Source organism: Aythya fuligula, chromosome 2, assembly GCF_009819795.1.
Source record: "Aythya fuligula isolate bAytFul2 chromosome 2, bAytFul2.pri, whole genome shotgun sequence".
NCBI classification, from domain to species: domain Eukaryota; kingdom Metazoa; phylum Chordata; class Aves; order Anseriformes; family Anatidae; genus Aythya; species Aythya fuligula.
In genome coordinates this window covers 138,710,624-138,735,185 of record NC_045560.1, presented here as the reverse complement: position 1 = coordinate 138,735,185, position 24,562 = coordinate 138,710,624, and the positions used below count along the sequence as shown (strand labels likewise).

Below are 24,562 nucleotides of genomic sequence, written 5' to 3'. Positions count from 1 at the left end.
AGCCCCCACCGGCACCGGCACCGGCACCGCTGCTGCTGCTGCTGCTGCTGCGGGGGGCGATGAGCGCAGCGCCGGGAGCCCAGAGCCCCGCCGCCGCCGGGGGCCCCACGGGGGTGCCGGTGCGCTCGGTGCTGCGCCACGTGCAGCTGGAGAGCCTGGCCGCCGGGCTGAGCGGCGGCGTCGTGTCCACGCTGGTGCTGCACCCGCTGGACCTGGTCAAGATCCGCTTCGCAGGTGGGGACGGGGGGGGACAGGGGGCTGCAGGGGGGTGCAGGGGGGCTGCAGGGGTGGGGGGCACGCGGAGGCAGCCGGCGTTCAAAGTTCGCCTTCGTGCAGGTTTTCAACCGTAGCGATGGTTGGCCTCGTGTCTTGTCTTTTATAGAAGGTTTGCTGTATTTTGGGGTCGATGTCTTAAATGGGTATCACAAATAAATTCTGAACTAGTGAGTAAAAGTCTTAAAAACCTAACGCCTTAGGTTTTTCAGCAGGCTTTTTGCGCAGTTGGGTTTAAATAGCCTCTCCTGCCTCATAGCGCGGTCACATCCCGGGCTGCGTTAGGAGGGTGCAGCCAGCAGAAGCGCTCCCTTTGCCTTTTTCAGGCATTTCTAGGATGCCTGAAGCACTGTGTCCAGTCTGGGGTTCACCAGTTCAGGAATGGCATTGGGATGCTGGAGTGATGCCAGGAGAGGCCACCAGGCTGGATGAGGTGCTGAGTGCGTGGCGCAGGGACAGACAGGAGCAGGCCAGGCTCCAGGAGAGAAGGCTGAAGGGAGGCATTATTGCAGTCTGTGTCATCAGAAGACATGGAAAAGGTGAAGCCAGGTTCTTCTTGGAGTAAATGATAGGGATAGAGGGAACAGGCACAAGCTGGAACATAGAAAATTCCGGTTAGCTACTAAGAAAAACTCTTTTTTTTAACTATGAAAGTAGTCAAATGCTATAAGAGGTTGTTCGTGCTGTAATCTTTTCAGCTTTGGAAATGTTCAAGAACTGACTGGACGTGTCCTGATGAGCCTGATCTAATTAGATGTGTTTTGAGCAGGGGATCGATTGTATTAGATGACCTCTGGAGGCCACTTCCAACCAGAATTGATTTATGCTTTTATGTGATGGTTTCAGTTCTTTTCCTGGTTTCCAACTGTTAAGTTTTGCTTGGACTCACTAAGACTGATGTTTTTTTTTTCCCCAAAAGCTTGTTCCGAGTCATTGAGATCTGAAGTCCACATTTTAACAGCATAGCTCTTGTGTTGGTTGGTGATACCCAGCTATCGCACCTTGTGGCACAGGAGAGAATAACATGGTGAAGTGCTTTGAGTTTAGGTGTCACTTCAGGATGGAAGCTCTCCGTCCCTGCTGCGTGTGAGTGGTTCACAGCTCTGTCCTTCCATTGCTGGAGGCCACACTGAGAAGTGTTTGAACAAGACCTGAGTTATTTGTTGGCACTCCAGTGTTAACTATAGCCCCAGCTAGCTTTTCAGTCAGAAGGTACAGAGAGAAAGGGATCATTTCACATGCTTCTTTGGTTTGCAAATGATGATCCCCATACTTTGTCTTCAACCAGGAAGTAAGAGCTGAGACCAAAAATCAGTGTTATAAAGATCTTTGGTAGCATCATTGACAGACTTGCATTCATGTCTCTGATTTTCCACCTTGTTTAATGTGCTTATAAACCTGATTTAATGTCAGCATGGGAAAAAAAGAAAAATGGAAAGGTCTAGCAGTGCTCATTCCAGCATTTAATTTATGTTCTAGTTTTGAGTGATTGTTAAGATGTAGAGGACTTGGCACAATATACTCAGAAAAAATCATTTTATCCTTAGTTCTGAAGTCTCACAACATACAGCACTGTACATGAAGATCAAAGGAGAATGAATATGGCACTGAACGGAAAACACCTGAAATTAATGATTACCATTGTGTCCTGGTGGGGATACAGAAACTGTATTGACTGTGAAACTTCATGATTAATCATATGTAATGTTTCGGTCTAACCTTTTGTCTATATGAAGAATGAAAGTGCCTGCTGTACTGGCATCCTAGAATAATTGAGGTTGTTGTCAGTAACCAACAAACTGTCTTGCTGTTATGATAGGAACAATGGTAGCTACTGCTTTAAGTTGTATGAAAGCTGTATTCTAAAATCAATCTATCAAACAAAGACTTGGGCATTCTTTGTCTTGTTGATGATTTCCTGAATATTTGGACAGCTGTTTGGTTATTGGGTGAAAGCGTGCACTTTGGTGTTTTCATGCAAATCAATTCAATGAGAAACAAAGTAGCACATAAGAATTGATGATGGAAATAACCTTTGAGAATTCTGGTAAAAACTGACTTTGGAATCAATAGGACATGACTAACTGAAGATACTCGGGTCTACAGAGAACATTCAAAAGAAAAAGATTTAAGTTACAAACTCTTATATGAGGGGGTTACCAAACTCCTTGTAGAAACCTGTTGTCAAAGAGCCTACGCGTAGCACTTGAAATATTATGTGAAATCCTTGGGGCTCTAAAAAGAAAGGATGCAAAGAATTTCTGCTCACCAAAACTGCACATTAGTGCACCTAGTCTTGTCAGATTGATGGAAATTTTCTTCTTGCAGAGCTTGAAAGTTATTTTTATTTTTTTCTTTTTTAAAGTTCTTTAAGTCTAGGTTTACTGAAGTTGTAAACCCCAGCTTCTGCATACCTTTAAAATACAGCTGATTAGTTAGGCTTTTATGTTCACTTGCATCTTTGTTTGGAGGCTTTGAACTGCTGGGGTGGCTTTCACACACCTGAATTTCATGCTTCTGGAAAGTTTTTTTCACTGCAATTTCTTTTTTTCACAGTGAGTGATGGATTGGAGCTGAGGCCAAAATACAATGGGATTCTCCACTGCATGACCACCGTCTGGAAGCATGAAGGACTACGAGGCTTATACCAAGGGGTAACTCCCAACATGCTGGGAGCAGGAGCTTCCTGGGGACTTTACTTTTTCTTGTAAGTAGAGCTCTAAAATATGTCAGATCCTGTGCAATTTAACGATCGTATATAAACTCCATCTGCTCTGGGAGGGTATACAGAAAAAAAAAGTGCTAAATGGCTTATAAACTTGTGATTCTTTTAGTACGTCCAGGTCCATTACCCGTCATTACGGTTTGCTGTTTCAGAACACAAGCAGTTTGAGTCAGAGACATGTTAGTTTGTCGAGTACAGTGCATTCCCCTTGATGCTGTGAAAACACTAAGGAACTTGAGAGATGGTGACATCACTCGTAAAGAGTCCTCTAAAAGCTCAAATAAACTGTGCTTAAAGCCTCATGGAAATTAAGCACCTACACTGGCATGTTAAAAAGTAAAGGACATGGTAGTTTCCTACTAAAGCTGAATATTGAGCTGCTTTTTAATAATTCTGCTAACAGTTCTTTCATTGTTTTTGTTAATGTCCTTTGCTTATAAAGACTATTTTTTAATATTCAATATGTTCTACTTTATTCGCTCTGTAACTGACCTGCTTTACTGCTGTTCCCTGTTAATTGAAACATTTTTAGAGAGGTTATTTGGTATTCCTATGCAAAGCTGACTTGCCAGTTGTGCAGATTATGCTTTTGTTGGACTTCAGTCCTCAAGCTCTGCTGTGAGCTCCTATCGACTGTTCAGCTCCTAGTGACGCTTTTAAAACCACAAACACTGGAAACTGGATCAAGAGATGAAAGCTCATTGGAAACAGAAAATAGATAACTACCACTGTTATTTTTAATAAAAATTAGGATGTCTGGTGTGTTTCTTTAAGAAGTTAATTCTTGAGATAGATAGCTGCTTCAAGATGTAGTCTCATTGATACTGACAGTAGTCCTTGATCAATTTAAATATGTATCACCAGAGTTGACTTGAAAGAGTTCACCATTCAGAAATCAATTAATCAATTATCAATAATGATAATTTATTTAGAAATCCTTTCAAAGGTTATGTACCAGCTAAAGTTTTCCCTGATGCTAAATGAGAATGTGTTGCTGAGTTTGTTTGTTTGTTTGTTTTTGAAAGTGATACAGGTTTGTTTTTACCTTTACCAAAATACATTCTACGTTTTCCAGTTATAATGCCATCAAAGCTTACAAGAAGGAAGGGAAGCTGGAAAGTCTCAGCGCAACTGAACACCTAGTGTCAGCTGCAGAGGCTGGTGAGTTAAATACAAAGAAGATTAATGTTTTCTTCTAGCCTGTCCATATGCTGCTCTTTGCCTTTCTGTGTCAATGCTGTTCTTTCTTACAGGTGGCAAGTGTAAGTGTTTGAGTCCAAATGCAATCACTTATTGTCTGTAAATAAATTAATGATGTCTGAGATAAATGGATAATTAACTGTGGTCCTTTCAGTTTTGCTCAGAAGCAGCAGTTGGTAAAATCCCTTCTGACCTTGTTTTCATCATGTATAAGTGCTTTCTGTATTTAGTACTATATTGAGTCCGAAAACATAGCTGTATAAATCAGCTGTTACTAGCTTGTTAACTCATTAAACTTTAAATGTTTAGACCTGGAAAAGAGTAGGCCTGTTGAAGTTAATAAAATAAATAAATTGGTCGTAGGTCCTTGGAAATCATTATCTAAGGTCCAGGTTTTCTTTAAAACTATAGATCCAAAATCAAAGTACAACTTTAACCATCATGACTTTTAATACATTGTTTCTGACTTACTTTCTTGCACGTGTTTATATGTACTATTTAATTTAGGTAGTTGAGAAGATTTTATTAGGATGTTGTAGCATTTCCTTACAGTTGAAATAAAATGCATATTCTTTGATGCAAAAAATACTAATGTCACTTTACACCTGCGTTAAAGCTACACCAGGTTGCTTGTGTTAACCTGTCAGTATTAAGTCAATTTCCTATGACTGAGGCGTTCACTGAATTTTGAATAATTGAGTGCCTGGAGACTAACTCAGGTAGTCAAGAGTACAGTATGAAAATACTTGTGTTCTGTCTACTACAGATTGCACTACTGAGTGTGGAATGGTAAGGGAAAAAGGGGGATGTGCTGTGAATGTGCATAAAGGTGTATGCTCCATAGACGTAGCCCCAGCAGGAGAAGTTTGGACTGAGTTTTGAGCTTTAAAGGCAGAAAGAGGGAACAATGGTGTGCCTAAACTTTTCCTCTTTCAAGTAATATGAGTACTCTCATAGGATAAGTAGTTTTGTCATTATAGAAGCGTGTGTTACACTGAACTGAGCAAACTGGGACCAGCTTTGGCGTGGGCTTAACAATCAGTCTAACTTCCATCTGTTCTCAGGAGCCATGACTCTCTGCATTACGAACCCGATATGGGTAACGAAGACGCGACTTGTATTACAATACGATGCTGGTGTTGATCCATCAAAGCGGCAATACAGAGGAATGTTCGATGCTCTTATAAAGATATACAAGACAGAGGGCATACGTGGCTTGTACAAGGTAATAAAATTTAAAACATCAGGGCTGGCTGGCACCCCTCAATAGCATTGTGAGGTTTGCAAATGCTTGTCTACAAAAAAAAAAAAAACACCACAATTTGTATGTCTTTTTTTTGTATTAGCTTATTTTTATTCTATGAGTCAAAGCAAAGATCAAGCAAAAAGGCTTAAACTTCAGAAAAGCAACTACGTTATTAAATGTAGGAAATCACTGAAGTGTAAGCTTTATGTTTAAGCCGTCTTCTGAAAATACTGAAATGAGAGTAAACTACAAGCTATTTTTTTTAATTTTTTGAGTCTCCCCCAAACTAGGATTTGGATAAGAGAGCAGCAATAGTGTGATCTATGTTGCTGCTAGTGACTTTTTCCATTTCATCTCTTATCCCTGTCTTTCTGACACCTTGTACAACGTAACATATGACTAAAGTACTTGCTAATTTTTTCTTCTACAATGGATGATTTCACCAGTGCTCGTTTGCCCCCTAGTTATTCAGGTCTGTAATCTGTCATCTCTAGATGCATAAAATTTACAGACTTCTCAAAATGGTCTGCATATGTGCGGGTTCTTGTTCCGTTTAATTTAGGGAAACAGATGGCAACTGGATTTGGACTTTTTGCTTCCCCCTTCCTTCAGGCCATGACATCACGATGCGTTCATCAGTGCCTAGAAGGTGTGAAGAAACCTACTTTAGTTCAGTCTGGCTCTTTTCTTGCAAGTAAGGCTATAGAACAAGAACACTATCTCTTAGGAATTGTCCTGATTACTGAACATTAACTTTGTTTATTAGCAGTGAAAAATACAGTCCTGTATGCTAAAGACATGCTGATGCCACATGCTGATGAATATCAAATTCTGACACCAGGAACAAAACACTTCATACTCATTCCTAGTTGAAATTGTCACAATTTCTGATTTGCCTGCCTGGATGTCTGCTTTGTTTCACGTAACTAAGTTTTAATTTCTTCTGTTTCTTAATTCTCTGTTAGGATTTCTTTCCATTGAGTTACTTTTCAGATTCTTCATGTATGTAGTATGCGTTACTTTTAGCACTAGACCCTTTTTTTGTAACATTAGTCTGCAAGTGGGTAGTTAAACCAGGTAATTCCTTTGAAGGAGCAAATTACCTGCTTAATTAGCTGTTCTGAAAAGAAGGTAACCTAGATTGGTCCTGATTGACCTATATAACCATTCACACCGATTAACTTCCATTTAACATCAGGATTCTCTCAACCTTTTCTATACTGGGGAAGAAGGTATGTCTTCAGGTGGCTTTTTTACAGTATCCATACAGTAGCCTTATTCCATTTTCTGCTTTTGTTCACTTTTTTTTTCTTCTTCTCACTTGGTTTAAAACTCAAGGGTTGAAGTTTTATCAATCACCCTGTGTTGCAGGAGCTGTAATGCAGATGAATGTCTTTCTCCTCTTAACATTAATTTCAGAAAGAGCTCCTTGGAGCAGATAAGGAAAATGCCACTGCAAGTTGGAAATAAAATCTGGAAGTTGTTTCCTTCTGGTGCATTTGAGATTAGCTTTCCAAAGCATGGTGGTGTTCTCTAAGCAATTCCATATCTTGCTCTCTGTTGCACAAGATGCTGTTGATGTTCTGAGCAATTCTTTTTAGTCCTTTCTGGCACAAGTTTAGTAATGTTAGGATGCACTAGTCTTTCTATTAAGGATCAAAGCTGTCTGTTATCTGTGTTAAGTAGTGTTAGCTAAACTGTAGTTCGTCTGAAGATGGCTTCCCTGATAATTTGTGCTGCTTGAACTTGGCCTGGATTTAAAAACAGAAATAGGAGCCTTTCTTTCTCCTGTCATCCCAGTAATCATCTAGTCAGTGATCTTCCCCACCCTCCATCCATAGGCTTTGTCCTTTGACTTCAGTCCCCCAGATGACCAGGGTCGGAGCTGCTTTGCTGCACTCCAAGCTGAAAAATAAACCCACCACTTTGGGGTCATGCAAGTTGAAGATACCCAGTAGATCTGTTGGAGATCTGAGTTCTGAAAATGATTTTGCCTAATGAAGTTGAATGTCATGCAACCATCACCATGTTAAGTGCTATATGTTTCTCTTCAAGTCTAAGGCAGGAGAGACCAAACATTTTAAAATAATCTTAAGACTGTAGGAGTTTGCACTTTAGGAAAAACATACAGTATCTCTGAGCTCTTGAGAAATTGTTAGCTGTCTAGTGTAGAGTGGCTGACTAAAGAAAATGTCAATCAAGAATGTAACTAACATTCTTGGTGGTTTGTGTGATTCTTTCCTCGTATTTTCAGTTTTATTCTCTTTCAGTGATGATAGAGGCAGCAATTAGGGCAATGCTTAATGGACAGCAGTAAATTCCCCAATAAATGGGAAATGTGGAAAGTTTAAGGAGATTAAAAAAATGTGGAGTCATCAAGACTGAGAATAATAATGCAGTATGCTAACAACAACAAAAAATCCTAGTAGTGTTACACACTCATTACCAAGTGAAAATATATTTTACAATCACCCTGGACATTTCCATTCAACAGTTTCACCTTTGATAGGCAAGTTTCTGTAATCTGAGGATAATGTATTTTTTTCCAGTCCATTAATGTCTTAAGACATTTATCTCTCTTTATTTGCTATGTTTTCTGCTTGTGCTCTTTTCCTCCTTGCAAACGTGAAGTTTATAAGCTAAGTGACTTTCTATTTCTTTATTTTTCCCTATTGCAAAATCCACTGGGATTTGATCGTCTTGACTTTAAGTGTAGCCCCGGGCTCTAGACAGAGAGAGAGGGAAGAAGTAACTTTCACATAAAAGATGGTATCAGTCTTTGCTTTGAAGGAATCGGGAGGCATAGTGGCATTCTTCCAGTGTCTCTCTGCACGAGTTGGCAGAGCAGGGCATTCCGGTACTGCTGGCACTGGCATGCTGAGATCCCAAATGAAGATGGTGCTACACAGATTGCAAGGGGAATCTGCTACATTCTCTCAAAGCACACCAGAGGCTGTTCTGGCATGAGCTCTCTCAGACACTTCAGGCAGTGTTGTGAGTACCTTGTCACCAAATGAACCTCGTTCCCTGCTTTACTAAGCAGCATAGGCTTTCCTCTGTATGTTTGCCCAGGTTTCTTTTCATCTTGGTGGTGACTTCTGAAATTCTAACCAACTGAATGCTTTTCTCCTACCCTGGATCTTCTGTGCATGTAGCTGTTCTAAGACAAATTTAAAGTATGATTTTTTCCACATCGTTTATTGGTCAGAATTAAATACTTTACCGTGTACGTCTCTAGTTACATTTTTAATTTTGTCCATTATTCTAATTTTCTAAAACGGAATTCAAGCAGAACTTCATTAAGCAAAGATTGTTCCTGTGCATCTCTTATGGTAAAAGTCTTCTAAAGATAGGTTTTGAATATAAAAAGTAACAAGATGTCTATAAAGAAATGATTTAAAAAAAATATCTTTATGGTCATATTGTAGATGAAAAATAAATGTCAAATGTTATCAGGTTTTATGGCAAGGAAGTTATTTGCGTGAAATTGCAAGAATAAGAAAATTGAGTAGGAATATCTTTCCAAAACTTTGTCAGGCAGATATTTCATTACTGAGAAGAAATCAGTTTTGCTTTGAAACACTGTTCTCTAAGAACGTGTGGACTTGGATTCCTCCTTTTTTATGATTAATAGAACCCTGTTTCAGCTCTTATTATACTGAGGTTGACTGGCAGATAGTTGTCTCATTTGTCCTTATTGCATCTTCTAACACTGGCTCAACACTAAAAGTCCTTCAGTGTTTGGAAGTTTTCCCCATCACAAGAAGACTTGCAGTGTTCTGGCATTCATTTACCAAATCTCATAAGTAGATACTTTAGGACCCTTGGGTACAAGTTATCCAGTCTGCTGGCTTAAATTTTAACAGTTTAGCACTCTTAAATGTTGTTTAACATTCTTCTCTCATTAGGGGGGAAAATATTACCTCATTCTCCTATGATATAAATACATCATTGTAATTCTTTCCTAGTACAAAGCAATTGTTTCCTCTGTCTCATAACTTTTTCACTGTCTAGTAATGGGCATATGTTAGTGAAGATTTTCCCTGCTATCACTAAAGCATTTCATACTGTTCATGGTTCTGCTGACCCAGATAACTTTTTATTTGATACTTTCAGTAATGCATATATTTTTGTCTGTTCCTCCTGTTACTTTTTTATATTACTGCCTAATTTTCTTTCTGATTGAGGATTTCTGAAAACCTAAGTTGTCCTTTCCCATGTGTTATAGCATCAAACTCCATAAAATTCTGCAATTATGCTCACAGTTGACAAAATGGAGGGTTTTGGTTTAATTCCACTTGTCCATATTTAGGGAACTATTTTTTCAAGGTTGGTGGTTGTGAACTGGGGACTTCAGCTAGTCCTTAATTCACTTGATCAGTTCATGGTCACTGACGATTAATTTATGACCATTGTTTTCTACAGTGAGAATAAATTAATACTTTTTTATTACAGAGAGATCCTAAAAATCACTTTCTGAATGACTATATTATCTTGAATTTAAGAAATCCATAGCTTCCAGAGAGTTAATCCTCAAGTGATAGAGACTCAGTGTGCTTTTTATTCCTGCTGTTGTTTTCTTTTTTCTTTTTTCTTTTTTTTTTTTCTGAAAGGTAGGAGTTTGTGAATTAATTTCTTTTTGTCCTGTTACACAGTAGACATTTCAGTAGACTCCTACCAGGATTCCTTCTCTTCTGCTCCAGGGTCTTAGTAGTTTATTGATCTGTCAGTATTCAACGTTTTGGTCTTCCAGTTTAGTCTAAGACAGAGTTTTTTGTCTGGACACATCTTTTCATATTCCTCTGTCTTTCCTGAATTCATGGAAGAGAAGGTAAAGCTGTTCAATACCACTATTTTTTGAGAAGTTTTGATTCCTCGAGTCATTTTTAGCCGTGTTTTGATCATTTACTGTTATAATTTTCTCCTTGCAACAGTTTTCAGCAAGCTTTTGGCTCCTATAAGTCATTTGCTGCCAGGATGACTATTCCCCACTTATTTGTATTTTTCCAGTGTAAGTGACCAACTCTCTAACAAGAGAATCAGAACTTCTGAGAACGCACGCAGCTGTCAGTTCATTTCCAACTGAGCTACTCCTGCCTTCTCTTTCTTCTACAGACACTTCAGAAGATCCGTTTTCCTCCTTCACTTCAACTTTTTTGAAAGTTTCTGTAAATTTCCATGTCACATTCCTACTGTCCCTTACTGCCCCTTACAGCTGGGCAACATTTCGTAGACTGCTGTTATGACTTTGTTCTTGCAGTTTGTTCTGCTGGGTTGCTTTGGGATATGTTTGGAGCAGGGTGAGGAATGCTCTCAAATTGAATTATAGATTTATTTTTTTAATGTAAATCATCCATAAGACCTCATATGAGTTACCTTTCCATCTGTGCGCTTCAGCTTTCTACTGTGCAAGTGTGTAAATATATTATAGATTCATATCTATAAACATTTATGTGTATATAAATATATATAAACACGTGTACATATCTGTCTCCAGGACTTGATCACAAGAGTTTTTGTACCTCTGCTTCTAGTAGCCTTCCTCACTGAGACCCCAGCTTCTGTAATTGCCTTATTGGTCTCAGGTGGGAATTTAACAGCTTACTGCCAGTCCCTGCCAGTTTGATTTGCAAATCAGCTTGATCATATTTTTATAATCCTCATCCACATTACCAGCTTTTTGAGACCTGTGCTTGTGCTCTGTTAGGTGGAGTCCACTTGCTTTATTTATCTTCCTCATTTGATGTCTTAGCCTGTACGTCATCTCAAGAAATGTAACATACATTATACTTTGAATGCCCACCCCGATGAATACCAACAAAGTGTGGGTTTTGAAACATACAGTACAGCCAGAGCTGTGCAGTCACAATTTTTAAAGGAATGGTGGATATATAATGTGTATGAACTGAACTCTGTCGAGTCGTATGGTTCTTGTGGATTGCTTTTCAACCTGGGTTTATCCCCTTTTTTAGGGATTTGTGCCTGGTCTGTTTGGAACTTCACATGGAGCACTTCAATTCATGGCGTATGAAGATTTGAAATTGAGATACAACAAGTATAGAAACAGAGGATCAGATACAAAATTGGTAAGATTATTGAGAACAAAAATATGTTGTGACGTGACATTCTGGGTCATAGAACGACCAAGTTTACAACATATTGATGCATTAGTTAAAATATAAAATCTATAAGGAAATATGATTTTTCACTTTAGGAACAAACAACTGGTTGCTGCTGTTTTTTTCTGTAGGGAAATCGGGTTATTTTGGCAAGTGGTTTGAGAATTTTAGGGGAAGGAATGTTTTTTGAAAATAGTCTTTCTATGTGGAATCATAGGAAGTCTTCCTAAATACCTACCTATAAAACTAGTCAGGTGCAAATTGGGCAGAGGTATTGGTAGTTTTGGAACACCTGAAAGATTTCTAGAAGAGTTTCATTTGATAAGAATGAGCGAGCACAACAAGCATTTTACAATGAATTACGTAAGGCACTCTCTGTGCTCTGTAACATTGCCAATTTTTGAAACGAGTTCATTGCAGAGGGAAAAAAATCTGTTGTTTAGTTTAAAATTTTAAAATCAAACAAGATTTGGGGAAATTGGCTATTTTAAACCATAGTTAAGGCAAACCTGTTGTGTTTTGTTTTGTTTTGTTTTTTAGAACACTGCAGAATACATAACGATGGCAGCTGTATCCAAAATATTTGCTGTGTCAGCAACTTATCCCTATCAAGTTGTACGAGCTCGTCTTCAAGATCAGCACAATACATATTCTGGTGTGTTTGATGTGATCCACAGGACATGGAGGTAGGCACGCAGCATTAAAAGTTCGCATCTTGGAAACCATGTCTTACAGATTCACCGTGTTTACTTGCTTCCATGCTGTCTGGTTATCTGTATGAAGCCGTTTTGTGGGCTGTGCCACTAATAATAGCTAGATTCTATGGACAAAGGAAGAGAGAGGAGAGGGTCAGTGCTAGCCCGCACACTTCTGTTGTTTATTCTGCCTCCTTATTCTCTTCCCCAGAATTTTGCTTAGAAACTAGCAAGGTTTAAAAACACACCATTGAGTTGAGATTCTTTGGGGACTCTTTTAACAAGTTTCATTTGAACTGTTTTAGGTCATCATATATGACAGAAGAGTTGGGCTGATCCAAATTCATAGCAGGAGGATGTGAGCTAGCTAGGGCTGCTTATGCTGATGTCCCTGCAGTAGCCTGCAGTTTACAGGAAGGCTTACTAGTTCTTACAAAGCATGAATGTGTGCAGACATTTTGGGCCCACTCATGAGACACAAATGCAACCTAGAGCACTCAGAAGAGAGGTATAAACCACACCCAAGCACTTTCCAGGATCTGCTTTGACTACTCATCACTCTGGGTATCCTAGGTCCATATGAAACTAGAGAATAGGAAGCTGAAATTAGAAGTCTTCAAAACTTTCTAACAGAAGGGAAAGTGAAGGGTTAAGATTTGATATGTTTTGACTCTGTAAACATTTCAGTAAGAAATTATTCTGAACTTGTTATTCCTAATTTGAAGTACATTTCCCTCAGTGAAAGAGCAAGAGAAAAGCAACAGGCTTTGTTTTATGTCTGATTTCTATTAAAATGTATTAATTAAAAGTATTTTTTTTTCTGTGTCTTTAAAGGAAAGAAGGAATTCATGGATTTTACAAAGGAATTATCCCCAATGTGATCAGAGTGACTCCTGCTTGCTGCATTACTTTTGTAGTTTATGAAAATGTGTCTAGTTTTTTACTTGGTTTTAGAAAAGAAAATAATTAAAGGTATAAGCTTGTGTTCAGAAGGAATCTATCCCTTTTTATATATATATTTATGATCTGGGAGAGATTTACTTCAGCAGTCTATTTTGACACTGTGAATTGATTTAATATTTTGAGGAAAGAACCTGGAGATATTAAAACCCTGCCCGCATCTCTTCTGCTGAGAGTTCCTGCCTTGCTACATTTCTCTCCCCTCTGAATCAGCAGTGTCTGCCTGGAACAAATGTCTGCAACTGTGAAGTAGCATTGTGACTGGGTGAAGGCAGCTGTGCAACAATTCAATTCATCCTGGCCTGCCTGGAGTAATGGACTAATCTGTTGTGACAAGTCGCAAGATAACAGTTGGTCAGATTGTACTGCAGAAAACTTCATATAAAAGCAACTCTGGAATCCATCAGAACGTCCTCAAATCTTTATCAGAGCCTCATGGAGAAAATACGTATGTATTTGTTTACAGCAGTGTTTTCTGAATCCATCTCTGTTATCTGTCAGGTTTTAGATTATGGAGTGCTCCACATTCCATCGCTCATCCAACACAAAAATGCTGTCTCAGTGGGGTGCAGTTTGGAAACTCAAATGTTTTGTAAAACAGTCAGCTGTCCATTCCTGGTTTTGAGTAATTGCCAATTGAAATCCAGCTCTTGAGTCATACCAAGACAGACTTTGCAGTGTGGTTGTTGGCTTGTTTTAATACCAAACCAAAGTCTGTTGTGTGCATTGCTGGCAACTTACTTCATTGGTTTTCTCTCTCTTCCCTCCCCACTCTGACCAAGATGTTCCGTCTCTGTCACTGATGCATCTGACCAAATATTACTAAGTAAATGAATATTTGAAAGTAGGCTTACTTAAAAAAAAAAAAAATATATATATATATATATATATGGGTTTTCCTAGTGATTCCATAGTTATGCAGTTTTCAAGCAACTTTAACAGCAAATGTGACTACTCATTTTGAATAATATTCTTTGAAAAAATCCATAGGTAGTCTAAAAATACTGTGCACAGGACTTTTTTTTTAAAGTCGTTAATGCCTTCTGACTTAGTCTCAGGAAATGACTAAGAATATACCAATTGCTAACACAATAGCAAGCAAAATTACAGTACATCTCAGTAAATTTGAATCCCAGTGCTTATTTTTATGGCCATAGTTGCTGTCAAGGATACGTACTTTTTGGAAACCTAGGTGTTTTTTTCTTTTTTAGTTCTTCATTACGGAAGCACGTTACCAAGCATAGCATCTGCCTCCTGCTATTATTATAAATGTATGAATAAATATCTAGAAAGTAGCACTTAACTGAGGAGGAAATAAATTAGCAAAGGTTATTCAGCAGGTGGGGAAATACTCAGTTTCATAAGGAACAGAGAATACTCTTCAGCAAAGCACTTGAATAATCTCTTAGAGAAGTTTCCTGTTTAACACAAGACTAACCAGAAGCAGAAATTAGGGAATTGGTTTAACCTTTAAGTTTGGAACTACAGAAACTGCTTAGTATTTTGAATCTCAATTCCTGTTGTTTGTTTCTCTTGATACTATTGCTACATCATGCTTTGTGTATGCTTAACTTTTTTAATAATTTACTCCTTTTCCTCCCTAATCCCATCCTTCCTTTCTACTGTTACAGCTGATAATACATTAAGCTATCTCATCTGAAATGGCATGTGACCATTATATGTTATTTTTGTTTGTTTGTGTAATTATAAAAGCTGCCATGTACATCTAACCGAAGAGCAAATTTACTAGAAGTTTACCATGCAAATTCAGCATAGAGCCCTATCAGCTACTTTTGCCTTTCTTTGGAAGTTTTTTTACTTGGGTTTGTGTTTTCTAGTATTCAGGATTCAAAATACATTGTGAAGACATAGGAATAAACCGTACGAAAATAATAAAAGTTGTGCACTGACCGCCCTAGATGAGCATGTTTAGACTCAGAGCGGGGTACGTGTGATCCAGGGTAAGCGTAAAGCCAGTCTCCAAGCGTGTACACAATCAGTGACTGTATGCTAACTGACATCCGCTAAATTCCCACCATAGTTTAGCTCACAGTAACTAGTTTGTGTTCATATGCCCTAAAACCCCTCTTGCCAGCCAACAAAAACAGCGGCAGTTCTTCAGAGACATAAATGCCAGCTGTGCAGCTTGCTGGCTTGCAGCAGTATCACGTGTAAGCTTGCAGTAAGGAGAACCTGAATGCTCTCCTAGCTGCAGCTGTGTTCCTATAGCATTTTAACAAAGCTGCAGATGAGCTGTCACTTTGAGACATGCCTTGGGAAGATCTTATAACCAGCTCAGAAGAAAAAACTGGATTTTGTATTAGAAAGCTAAAATAAATTATCTCAGATGTAATGCTTTTCCTTTTAGTTTCTGAACAGGGTGTATTTCTGCATGTTATACATGCTTTTTTTTTATTTCATTAATATGCAATTGATTTTGCAATCTGACATGGCTAATATTTACCCTTAGACTCTGGACTTTTTTGTTTGTTTGTTTTTAAGACTTGAGTATGTATTTGGAAGAGAGTACTCTAAAATGTTTCTGTTAACACTGCACCAGGTAGAAGATGTGCCATGGTCAATGTTGTCACTCCTCATTACTTCTTGTCCAGTCTGGAGGCTGCATTCAAATATCTGCAACATCAGTCTTTCAGTTTAGCAGTACACTTTTTGGAAAGCCAAGGCTTTTCAGCCTGCTTTATTTCTGCATCTTCCAAACAATGTATCTAGCTTTAACACCAAAGTGATTGTATATATCTGACAGGCTAAATTCAGAATTATTTATTGGCAAAACCTAAGTTTTGTAACTGTAAAATTACTCAGGTTTTGCATGATGACAGTGGAGATCAATAATAAATGTTTGCACTGAAATCTAGTCTCCAGCAGAGGACATAAGGAAGGAAAACTTGGATATTTCCTTTTTACTTATTTTTTCAGAACATATTTAACACCAGTCATCAGGTGTAAAGACTGACAGGTGACGGTCACAAGAAGTTTGTAGAGAGATATAAGACATAGCAGAGCATCCGATTCCTCGTTCACATTCATAGGAGTAGGTGTTGGGTATGTGTTTCACAGACTAAAGCCAAGGTTGGAACTTAGAAGTGTTCTAAAGAAAAGAATTGTGTATTATAATGCTGTGTCAAATACCTGGAACAGTTTGCTGACTAATAAAATAGCCTGGATTTTTTTTTGTAAAAGGTCTTATTTATTTGATACAAAAAAATTACAGTTAACTCCTAAAATGGTGTTGGTATATTTTCATATATCAAAAAAAGGAATTATAAAAGTTAATGAAGGTTTTTTATATTTATATCCTAAAATGATTATTATAAAAAAAACCTCTGCAATGTGCAAAAAAAAAAGGTAGACAAACACTACGAGAGAAAGAGTTTGGTGCCTTTTAGTCAAAAACTTGCATCCAACTCTGTAATTTGTCTAGAAAATTGTACAAAATACAAATAGAGATTACAAAAAGGTAGGGTTATTTTGGCAATTCTTCAATGATGATACGGGAGACTGAATTCCATCCAGTAGAAGCATCTCCCCTTGGATAATCGGCGCAAGTCCCGACCCAGATGGCAATGTCCACCAAGCCGGCGTTGATCCCCTCACACAGACCTTCCACTGGTTAAAGACAAAACCCACGTTACCTCAGCACACTGTATTTTGGAACTGGCAGTGGACACAAGTACTTAATGACAGTTCATTGCAAGTTCATGCTATTTAGTTAAATCTAAGTAGCATTTTTAGAAATAAAACCTGGGTATTGCTTAGAGTTGGCAATGCAGGTTTCAGAGGTGTGTGCTACCTTTATCCATGCTTCTCACTGATGTCTGTTACAGTACATGAAGCTGGGGGAAAGCAATTCTCTAGATGCAAAATAGGAGTCTATCTGCTTCTTTACATGTCCAGATTTGTAAACTGGCAGCAGCGATATGGCTTCAATCCCATCCAGCCACCATTTTTGCAGTGACAGAGTCGGTGGGGCAGGCCCACAGCTGTACCTGGAGCAGCACTGCAAAAGTTCCCTTTTATCACCTTTCTTTTTTCCCCAAGCACTGCTAATTGGAGGTGGGTTAATGAAAACAAGTGTGTTCTACCCCTGGGGGGATGAAAATCTATCATACCCACAGATGTGAGATTTCATTCAGTCATGAAATACTACAGGGAAGACAAGTGCCTCTTGCAAAGAGCTGGGCTGCTGGCTTCATGATACTCTGGCTCTGCTCTAAACTGAGAGCAAAATACAGCTTAAACCTCTGGTGCAATGCTGTTAAAACCACAGCAGTAAAAAATAAATGCAACTCTTTTGGTTTTATAAATAATTCTCAGTGTAAGTATCAACCAGCAAGAGGTATCAACTTCACTCTAGGCCCCTCTTCCTAAGATGCATTTATTTTAACTGAGATGCATTTAATTTGTTTATTAACTAAGATGCATTTATTAACTAAATTTGCTACTGACCTGTAACCCATTGCTGTTGGTGCAGCCTTGGCATACATACCTGAAGAAGTTCGGTGTATATTAATAGTAGAATTCAGTTCTGGACTTCCTTGATCTAAATATATTATGGCTTCAATAGGAAGTGGCCCAGCACATTCCGCTCCATTGAAAGTGAAGTACCAGCGCTGACAGCAGGCATTTTTGCATTTTAGCCGAAGCGATCCGCTGAAGAGAACTCGCAGCGCGCTGTTTGAGCGCATCTTCGTAAACGTACATTCCTAAGAGGGACAAAAAAGCTTTGGTAGCACACTCTGATTTTGAACCTACTCCCTAGAATTGCTTTCAGTATTTTTTGGACGATATTTTTATTCCTTTCCCTTTAGAAAAAAAAAAAAAAGCCAATAGTATATGATGCTAATCAGAAACAGCACCTCGTAGCTGATAATGGAGAAGGGGAATTATGGAAATTCTTAACTTTATTTAGACAAACCTGCTGTTAAGTTGGTGACCTAGTAACCTTCTGGGATTTATGGAAGGGGATATGAGCTGTCTGAAAGCTGCACTCAAGTCCTTGTGTAAGTGGACAGTGCAATTTCTGCCTCAGAAATCAGAACTCCTGGATAAGTTGGTTCTCATTCCAGCCACAACAGTCGGAGCTCAATTAGTCCAAACAATCTGGGCACTGCTTCATCGCTCATATTGGGAGCTAGGAACTGGGAGGTGGGATTTCTTCCCCTCTTCTACCCCTGAACCATTGTTTTTGAAAGTTTTGTACTTTGTCTGCTGTGGTGGACAGAACTTTTTGGTTAATCTGGACAACACTTCAGTCTGCTCCTGAACAATGTTGGTCCTCTTTGGAGTAATAGCTAAAAACTACTTATACCAGCTCCATCATTCTGAAACATTATTATGGAAATTAACAACCAGGCACACTGCTGATAAACACAGTTGAGATGGATCTGAAATAACCTCTGAGAAGTTTACCCTTATGTGTCGAAAAAGGCTCCAACAGGAAATCTGTACTATTTGTGCTACGTTGCTCATAATGTCAGACTTTAAAACTGCTGTGGTACTGCCTGAGTTGGCAAAGTAACATTAACTTACTGCTATTTTCCCAAGATCTATGCCGTAATTAAGTGCACTCCACGAACACTGCTTGAAGTTGGGTGTCCAGGACTCCTCGACGCTCTCTCGCATGCACTCTCCCTTTTCTCCCTTCAGCCCATCCCGTCCTGGGATTCCCGGTGTCCCAGGGATCCCGTTGGTTCCTGGGTTTCCATCCCGTCCAGGAACACCGCTGGGGCCTTGTAAGCACATGCCATTGTACTGAAAGACAGAGCAGAGCTTGCTGACACCATCCATTAACTCAGAGTATAGCCAAGTTAATCAAACAACAACAAAAATTCAAAATACCTTGTGACAAGCTAATGGGTTATTTCTGGATCATCTAGAAAATGGTTCCAGGAGATGAAAAGGCAGGAAAAATGAAATTTAAAAGATAAGCAATGCCAGCAGAATTTGCTGTAAATTAAGACTCCAATTATTTTATGAAATGATAATCAAACTTAAAAATAGAAATCATCCTAGTCGAAGGATTAAAAACCCTGATAGAAAAACATCAGAAGGTTGAAAACCTTCAAATGCAGAAACAAAAAAGATCAGTTGAGTTGTAAGAGCCCTGCTAGGCGTTGCTCTGCTCCGTGCCACATGCAACAGGAAGCACGTTGGTGATGGCAGGGGTTTGGGCAGCTGCACGCTGCCAAAACCTGATCCCCGGCTTCCCATGCACAGCAGTGGAAGCACATGCACGAAATGGTGGCATGCTCACAATCCCTCAACACTATGATATTGGAAAAGGCAAATGCTGCTGTCCCAGGCTGCATACCAGCACACGTTGCCTTCATACCTTTAGAGATTTGGCTTCACCCTGCTTGGGCAGGCTGTTAACGCAGCACGGGGCACCTTTCCCTCCCTGGGGAGCTGACAGCTCCCTGGTCGGCTCTGCCCCATATAGTACCGATGCCTGTTCAGCCCCTTTTAGCCCCCTAGAGAAGGAGCAGGTCGTATCACCGTGCCCCTCCTGCAAGCTGTCGGCCCCGAAGGAACCTCATGCTCCCCATCCCTTCTCCTTTGCCTCTTGGGGAGCTTTGCTCTTCTGGGGTTTACTGATATTTTTTTCTGTGCTTTGGTGAAATGCATGGACTGTGCATGGATGACTGTGCTGGTCATCGCAGGCTTGGCTGCAGTCACTCCGTGTTTACAATCAGAAGGTACAGGAGGGGCTGAAGTAAGGAGAAAGATGAGCCCTAGAGTAATGAGCGCTGGGATTTCCTCACTGCTGTCACCAAAGGACGCAGTGCTGGCGAACAGCAGTGGAGCAGCACGATGACTGAATCATGAAGGTGGCATTCAACAAAAAGGCAGATGGCTGGGCAAAGTACGTGTCAGCCTAAGGATCACGAGGATTAGGCAAAGGCATTCCCGTTTCATACAGCCTGGGCTTTCTGCTCTTGCTGCCGTTCTCCCACGAGGGGGCAGGCCCGGCTCAGAGGCCGGGATGGAGCCGTCAATCTTCATAGCGAGAGCATCTTGAGGAAAAAAAAAAAATATGATGTGAGCGAAAGGAATTGCCTCGGCTTTGGTCTCCAGTCCAACCAGATCCGCCTGCGCTTGCCAAATCGAGTATTGCTCATGCTTTCCTGAGTGCATAAAGCATCTATTAAAAAGAAAACGCCCGCAGGAGCAGCAGCTCCCATCTCGCTCCTGCCTTCATCCTGCTCCTGAGGCGCTCGGCGTGGAGCTGGCGCTGAAGCTCCCACCCATGCTGTGCTGCTCCGTCTGCCGTGCCCGAAAGCTGGAAGCAAGAGAAATGCCCCAAATCAGCGGCCCTAAAGCCACTCAGGCACAGACCCCGAGCTCCTCCACGTGTGCACATTCCTCGTTCTTCACACAAGAAAATGAAGGGGTGACGGCGTGCAAGGGAAGCAGCTTTACTCCTGGTGGTGTTTCGGCACGTCGCCCTTGGGGTCTTGCTGGAGAAACGTGAGGTGATCTGGAAGAAACGTGAAGTTGTGGGTTTTCTCCAGGAGGCGAATGGCAGCCCAGCGGCTCACGGAAATCGCTTCATGTCTGCTTTTCACATTCCAGGCACTGGAAATTCTCTCTCCTTTCTCTCTATCCCCGAGACGGGAGAGTCCCAGCACACACTCGGCTTTCTGGTTGCAGAGGGATCACAGAGGCACGCAAGAGGCTCCACAGAAAGTGGGATGAGTACACGTCCAGACACAGGTTTCCCGGTACCCAGTGGCAGCAGAAAGGCAGCTCCTTGCTTTCTGCCAGCTCCTGTCGCCCACCACTCACTCAGCAGCCTCTCCTCTCGGCGCCCACTGCTGCCATTACACGGCTCCACAGCTCTCGCCCCTACCCCAACGGCGTGCGGAGCCCCCCTCGGCTCACCCTTTATTCCCGCGGAGTAGCTCCCCTTATCCTCAGCTTCTCCACAGAAAGCCCCTCTTAGCCTCCCCTCCACAAAAAGCCCCCCGAAGGGCTCTCCCGGCCCGACCCAGCCGCTCTCCTTCCCTCAGCGCCCCCCCTGCCCCTCGCCACCTCAGGCCCCCGGCCCCGCCATTTTGCCCCCCTCACCGTCTCGGCCGCCACCTCCCGCTGCCTCAGCGCCTTCTGCTTGCCCCGGGGGGGCTCGGAGCCGCCGGGGGGGGGACCCGAGCCCAGCAGCAGCGCCAGGAGCAGCAGCGGGGCGCGGAGCATGGCGAGAGGGAGGCGGCCAGGGGATAAATGGAGCCTTTCACGGCTCCCAGCCCCAGCTCCCTCCCCGGGGAGGCCGGGAACCGGGCGGGAGCGGCCAAGGCAGCGCCGGCCCCCGGCAGCCATTGGCAAGGGGCCGGGGGGCTCCCGCCCCCCTCAAGCCCCGCTCCGGGCACCCGAGGGCTGCAGGGGGAGTGAGGGGGGGTGGCACCAAACCCTGCCAGGCACCGCCACCTGAAGGCTTTAACCACCCGCCCGGCTGAGCCCGGTCGATTTGACACAATAAAATGTTGGTTTGTGTGTAAAATAACGCTTCTTTTCTTGGTCGTAGCGGTATACGGGCTATACGCTGAGTTATACAGGCTGTGGTGTATGCCCGGTACCGTTACGAGTGGCAGCACCTCGATAGGTAACGGGTGTGTTGCAGCCTCTGGGGCTTGCAAAGGCGGCTTCCAGAAGGGGGAGATAAACCTCAATACATTGTTTTGTGAAGTATTTATCAAAACCGCACATTTCTGCTGCAGGAATGCACGTTACAAGGCGCTGAGCCATCCGCTCTTTCATGCTGTGCAACCAGAGTCCTGTGTACACAGAGCCTCCTTCCATGGCAGCACTTCACGTGCCTGTCGCTAACAAGCAGGTATCTCCATTTTGAACTAAAAGAAGGGAGATTTACATTAGAGTTTATGAGGAAATTCTTCACCCAGAGGGTGGTGAGGCCCTGGCACAGAGAAGCTGTGGATGCCCCATCCCTGGAGGTGCTCAAGGCCAGGCTGGATGGGGCTTTGGGCAACCTGGGCTGGTGGGAGGTGTCCCTGCCCATGGCAGGGGGTTGGAATCGGATGATCTTTAAGGTCCCTTCCAACCCAAACCATTCTGTGATTATTTCCAGCATCAGCAGCAGGGTGAGATGCAGACCCCAAGCTGCACCGTTCCTAAGTGGCCCAAACGCTTGGACTGACACTGGCTGTGTGTCTGAGGTACAGCTGGAGGTAGACCCTCAATCATAATGCTGCCCTAAGCCAGGTGGGAGGATTTAAGGAATGATGTACGTGCTTAATTACAGCAACAGCCCCAGTGAATAACCATGAACATGCACGTGCAGAACATTTCTTGCGCAATGGCAGGACACTGCTGGTAAACCTTCGGTTTGCCAGGTCGGTGGCGCTGCTGTGAAGGTGGTAACGTGTGACTGTTCTGCAACTCACCTGTTTGCACAAGCGGGGCATCGTTGACCAGGTGTCTGGGGGTTCCCAGCATCAGCACAGACCCCTCCCAGACTGCTGAACTTTTGTATTACCAAGGGTATTTCTTCATGAGGTGTGCAACAGATGAAGCACACAGCACAGCAGTGCTGTAGACCTTCGTAATACCATTGCTTATTATTTTAGATATCAAAATGTACACATGCATCTATATGCATTTTCCCATCCAGGTTTGCTCACCCTTAGAGTTTAGGTCTAGGCTAGAAGCTTTCAAATGCGAAATTTGCGAATTTCCCTGAATGTCAGAGAGAACCTCGAATTGAATCAGTAATACTGATCTGATTTGCCTTAGATATTTCCAGGGCAACTGGGGCTGTTGTAATTAAACTTGCCTGACCATCTTTAAACAAGGATCCATCTTGTGTCAACCAGTGATTCCTTCATCTTACCTATTTAGCCATATGGAGCATTTATTTTTTATATGCAGTCTTGCCAATGGAGATACATGCATCCACTATTTAAATATCACTAAAATCTTCTACACAAGCAGGCTGTACAACGCAGGCGTGCTCACTGTGACACTGTTGGTGCACTGCACATAGCAGATGCTCACCACACTAGGTTGGTGCCATGCGTGCAGTCTCCCTGCTGCAACTGGCCCTGTTTTCCCCTCCTCTCATAGCCTCTCAGCGCCCCAAAAAACAGCCACACAGTCTGGAGAGAAAGATGTGCTCGTACACACCAGTGTTTCCACTCACCCCACCTATAAAAGGCTTAAATTCAAGGGCCTGCCCATTGTGTTGCTGGGACTCTGCTTTTCTTGCACACTCTTTGACTTTATAAATACTGTTAGTCATGATTTTATTTTTTATTTTTTTAATTGAACCAGTAAATAAATGGCGCTCATTCATTCCTCTTCAACTGCAACTGCAGTAGGAAAAATAAGAGCATTTTCTAATGGAAACCCATTGCCTATGGCTAGTGCAGAGGTCGGGAGTGACAGACCAGGTTCCAAGTCTGGTGAAATAGATCCAAATCTGGTGGAAGAGCCCCAAACAGATTTGGTAGAACAGATCACCTCCTTACACAGGGAGGAGAAGCTTTAACCACTCAGACATGGTTTCTTCTCAGATAGGAACTACATTACTCCGGGCTTTTCACAACCAGGAAAACCAGGCTTAGGTGTCTAAATATTAATTCAATGATGAGGATCCAGAGCCAAAAGGGGCCCAGTGTGGGAAGTGCCAAGTCCTGGACCTTTCATCTGCCTTTAACTCTTACTGCTTCCTAAGTGTCCCTGCTCTGCTGTGCCTGGGGATTCTGGTGCTGAGTGGCAGTCCTGGCTGTGTGCTGCTGTGGGGAGCTCGTGTGTGTCATGGGCTCAGCAGCAAAGCACACGGGGTTAACATTGCTGTGCTCACCAGTGCAACCCCCAGTATCTTTGCTGATCTACCTTTGGTGCCTTTAATTGCGGAGTTCATAATTTAGGTCTTGTTAACTTTCTTACTGATATTTTGGGGAAAGCTGCAAGGCAGCGTGAGAGGCTGAGCTCAGAGAAGGCTGCTGTATTCCTCGAGTGTCTCTGTGCAGCCTGGCTGTCTGATGGAGGAAACAAAGAGCCGTCTGTGCTGCTGCAGAAAGCCAAAGTAAGAGCTCTCAGGAAAAATTATGGCAGGTCTAAGAAATACATATCTCATATTCTACCAAAAAACCCACACAACTTTGGAACTGCATAAAATCAATGGGATCAGTTCCTCAATCCCTTTTAACACCTTTTAATTTATACATTTTATTTATATAGTGTGTTTAATACTTTACCATAATCCAAAACTCCTTCCCCTCTACTTTGTTCCTTTACTAGCACAGATATGCTTATTTAAAAAATCTTCAAGTAGCTTCTAAATAAATGCAGTGAGTGTGGCGTTGTAGTC

At 41.7% G+C, this 24,562-nt stretch overlaps 2 protein-coding genes across 2 annotated transcripts; one reads left to right on the top strand and one right to left on the bottom strand.

Moving 5' to 3' along the window:
- Positions 1 to 59: 59 nt before the first annotated feature.
- SLC25A32 (solute carrier family 25 member 32) lies at positions 60 to 13,683 on the top strand. The gene is made up of 7 exons (XM_032182321.1): positions 60 to 234; positions 2,830 to 2,980; positions 4,074 to 4,159; positions 5,263 to 5,423; positions 11,417 to 11,530; positions 12,104 to 12,249; positions 13,093 to 13,683. The coding sequence occupies exons 1-7, from the start codon at positions 60 to 62 to the stop codon at positions 13,226 to 13,228; spliced, it is 969 nt and encodes a 322-aa protein (XP_032038212.1). The 3' UTR covers positions 13,229 to 13,683.
- Positions 13,684 to 16,540: 2,857 nt separating this feature from the next.
- On the bottom strand, positions 16,541 to 21,476 carry CTHRC1 (collagen triple helix repeat containing 1). The gene is made up of 4 exons (XM_032182322.1): positions 21,307 to 21,476; positions 18,769 to 18,990; positions 17,726 to 17,942; positions 16,541 to 16,845 (listed from the first exon to the last, which is right to left on the bottom strand). The coding sequence occupies exons 1-4, from the start codon at positions 21,427 to 21,429 to the stop codon at positions 16,703 to 16,705; spliced, it is 705 nt and encodes a 234-aa protein (XP_032038213.1). The 5' UTR covers positions 21,430 to 21,476; the 3' UTR covers positions 16,541 to 16,702.
- Positions 21,477 to 24,562: the final 3,086 nt, after the last annotated feature.

Excerpts from the sequence above, each read along its gene's own strand:
- CTHRC1 (XM_032182322.1), bottom strand. The coding sequence starts at position 21,429 with ATGCTCCGCGCCCCGCTGCTGCTCCTGGCGCTGCTGCTGGGCTCGGGT. Across the intron at positions 18,991-21,306 it reads GGGAGGTGGCGGCCGAGACG|TACAATGGCATGTGCTTACA; the intron begins GTGAGGGGGGCA and ends TCTGTCTTTCAG. Across the intron at positions 16,846-17,725 it reads TATACACCGAACTTCTTCAG|TGGAAGGTCTGTGTGAGGGG; the intron begins GTATGTATGCCA and ends GTCTTTAACCAG.
- SLC25A32 (XM_032182321.1), top strand. The coding sequence starts at position 60 with ATGAGCGCAGCGCCGGGAGCCCAGAGCCCCGCCGCCGCCGGGGGCCCC. Across the intron at positions 11,531-12,103 it reads GAGGATCAGATACAAAATTG|AACACTGCAGAATACATAAC; the intron begins GTAAGATTATTG and ends TTTGTTTTTTAG. Across the intron at positions 12,250-13,092 it reads GTGATCCACAGGACATGGAG|GAAAGAAGGAATTCATGGAT; the intron begins GTAGGCACGCAG and ends GTGTCTTTAAAG.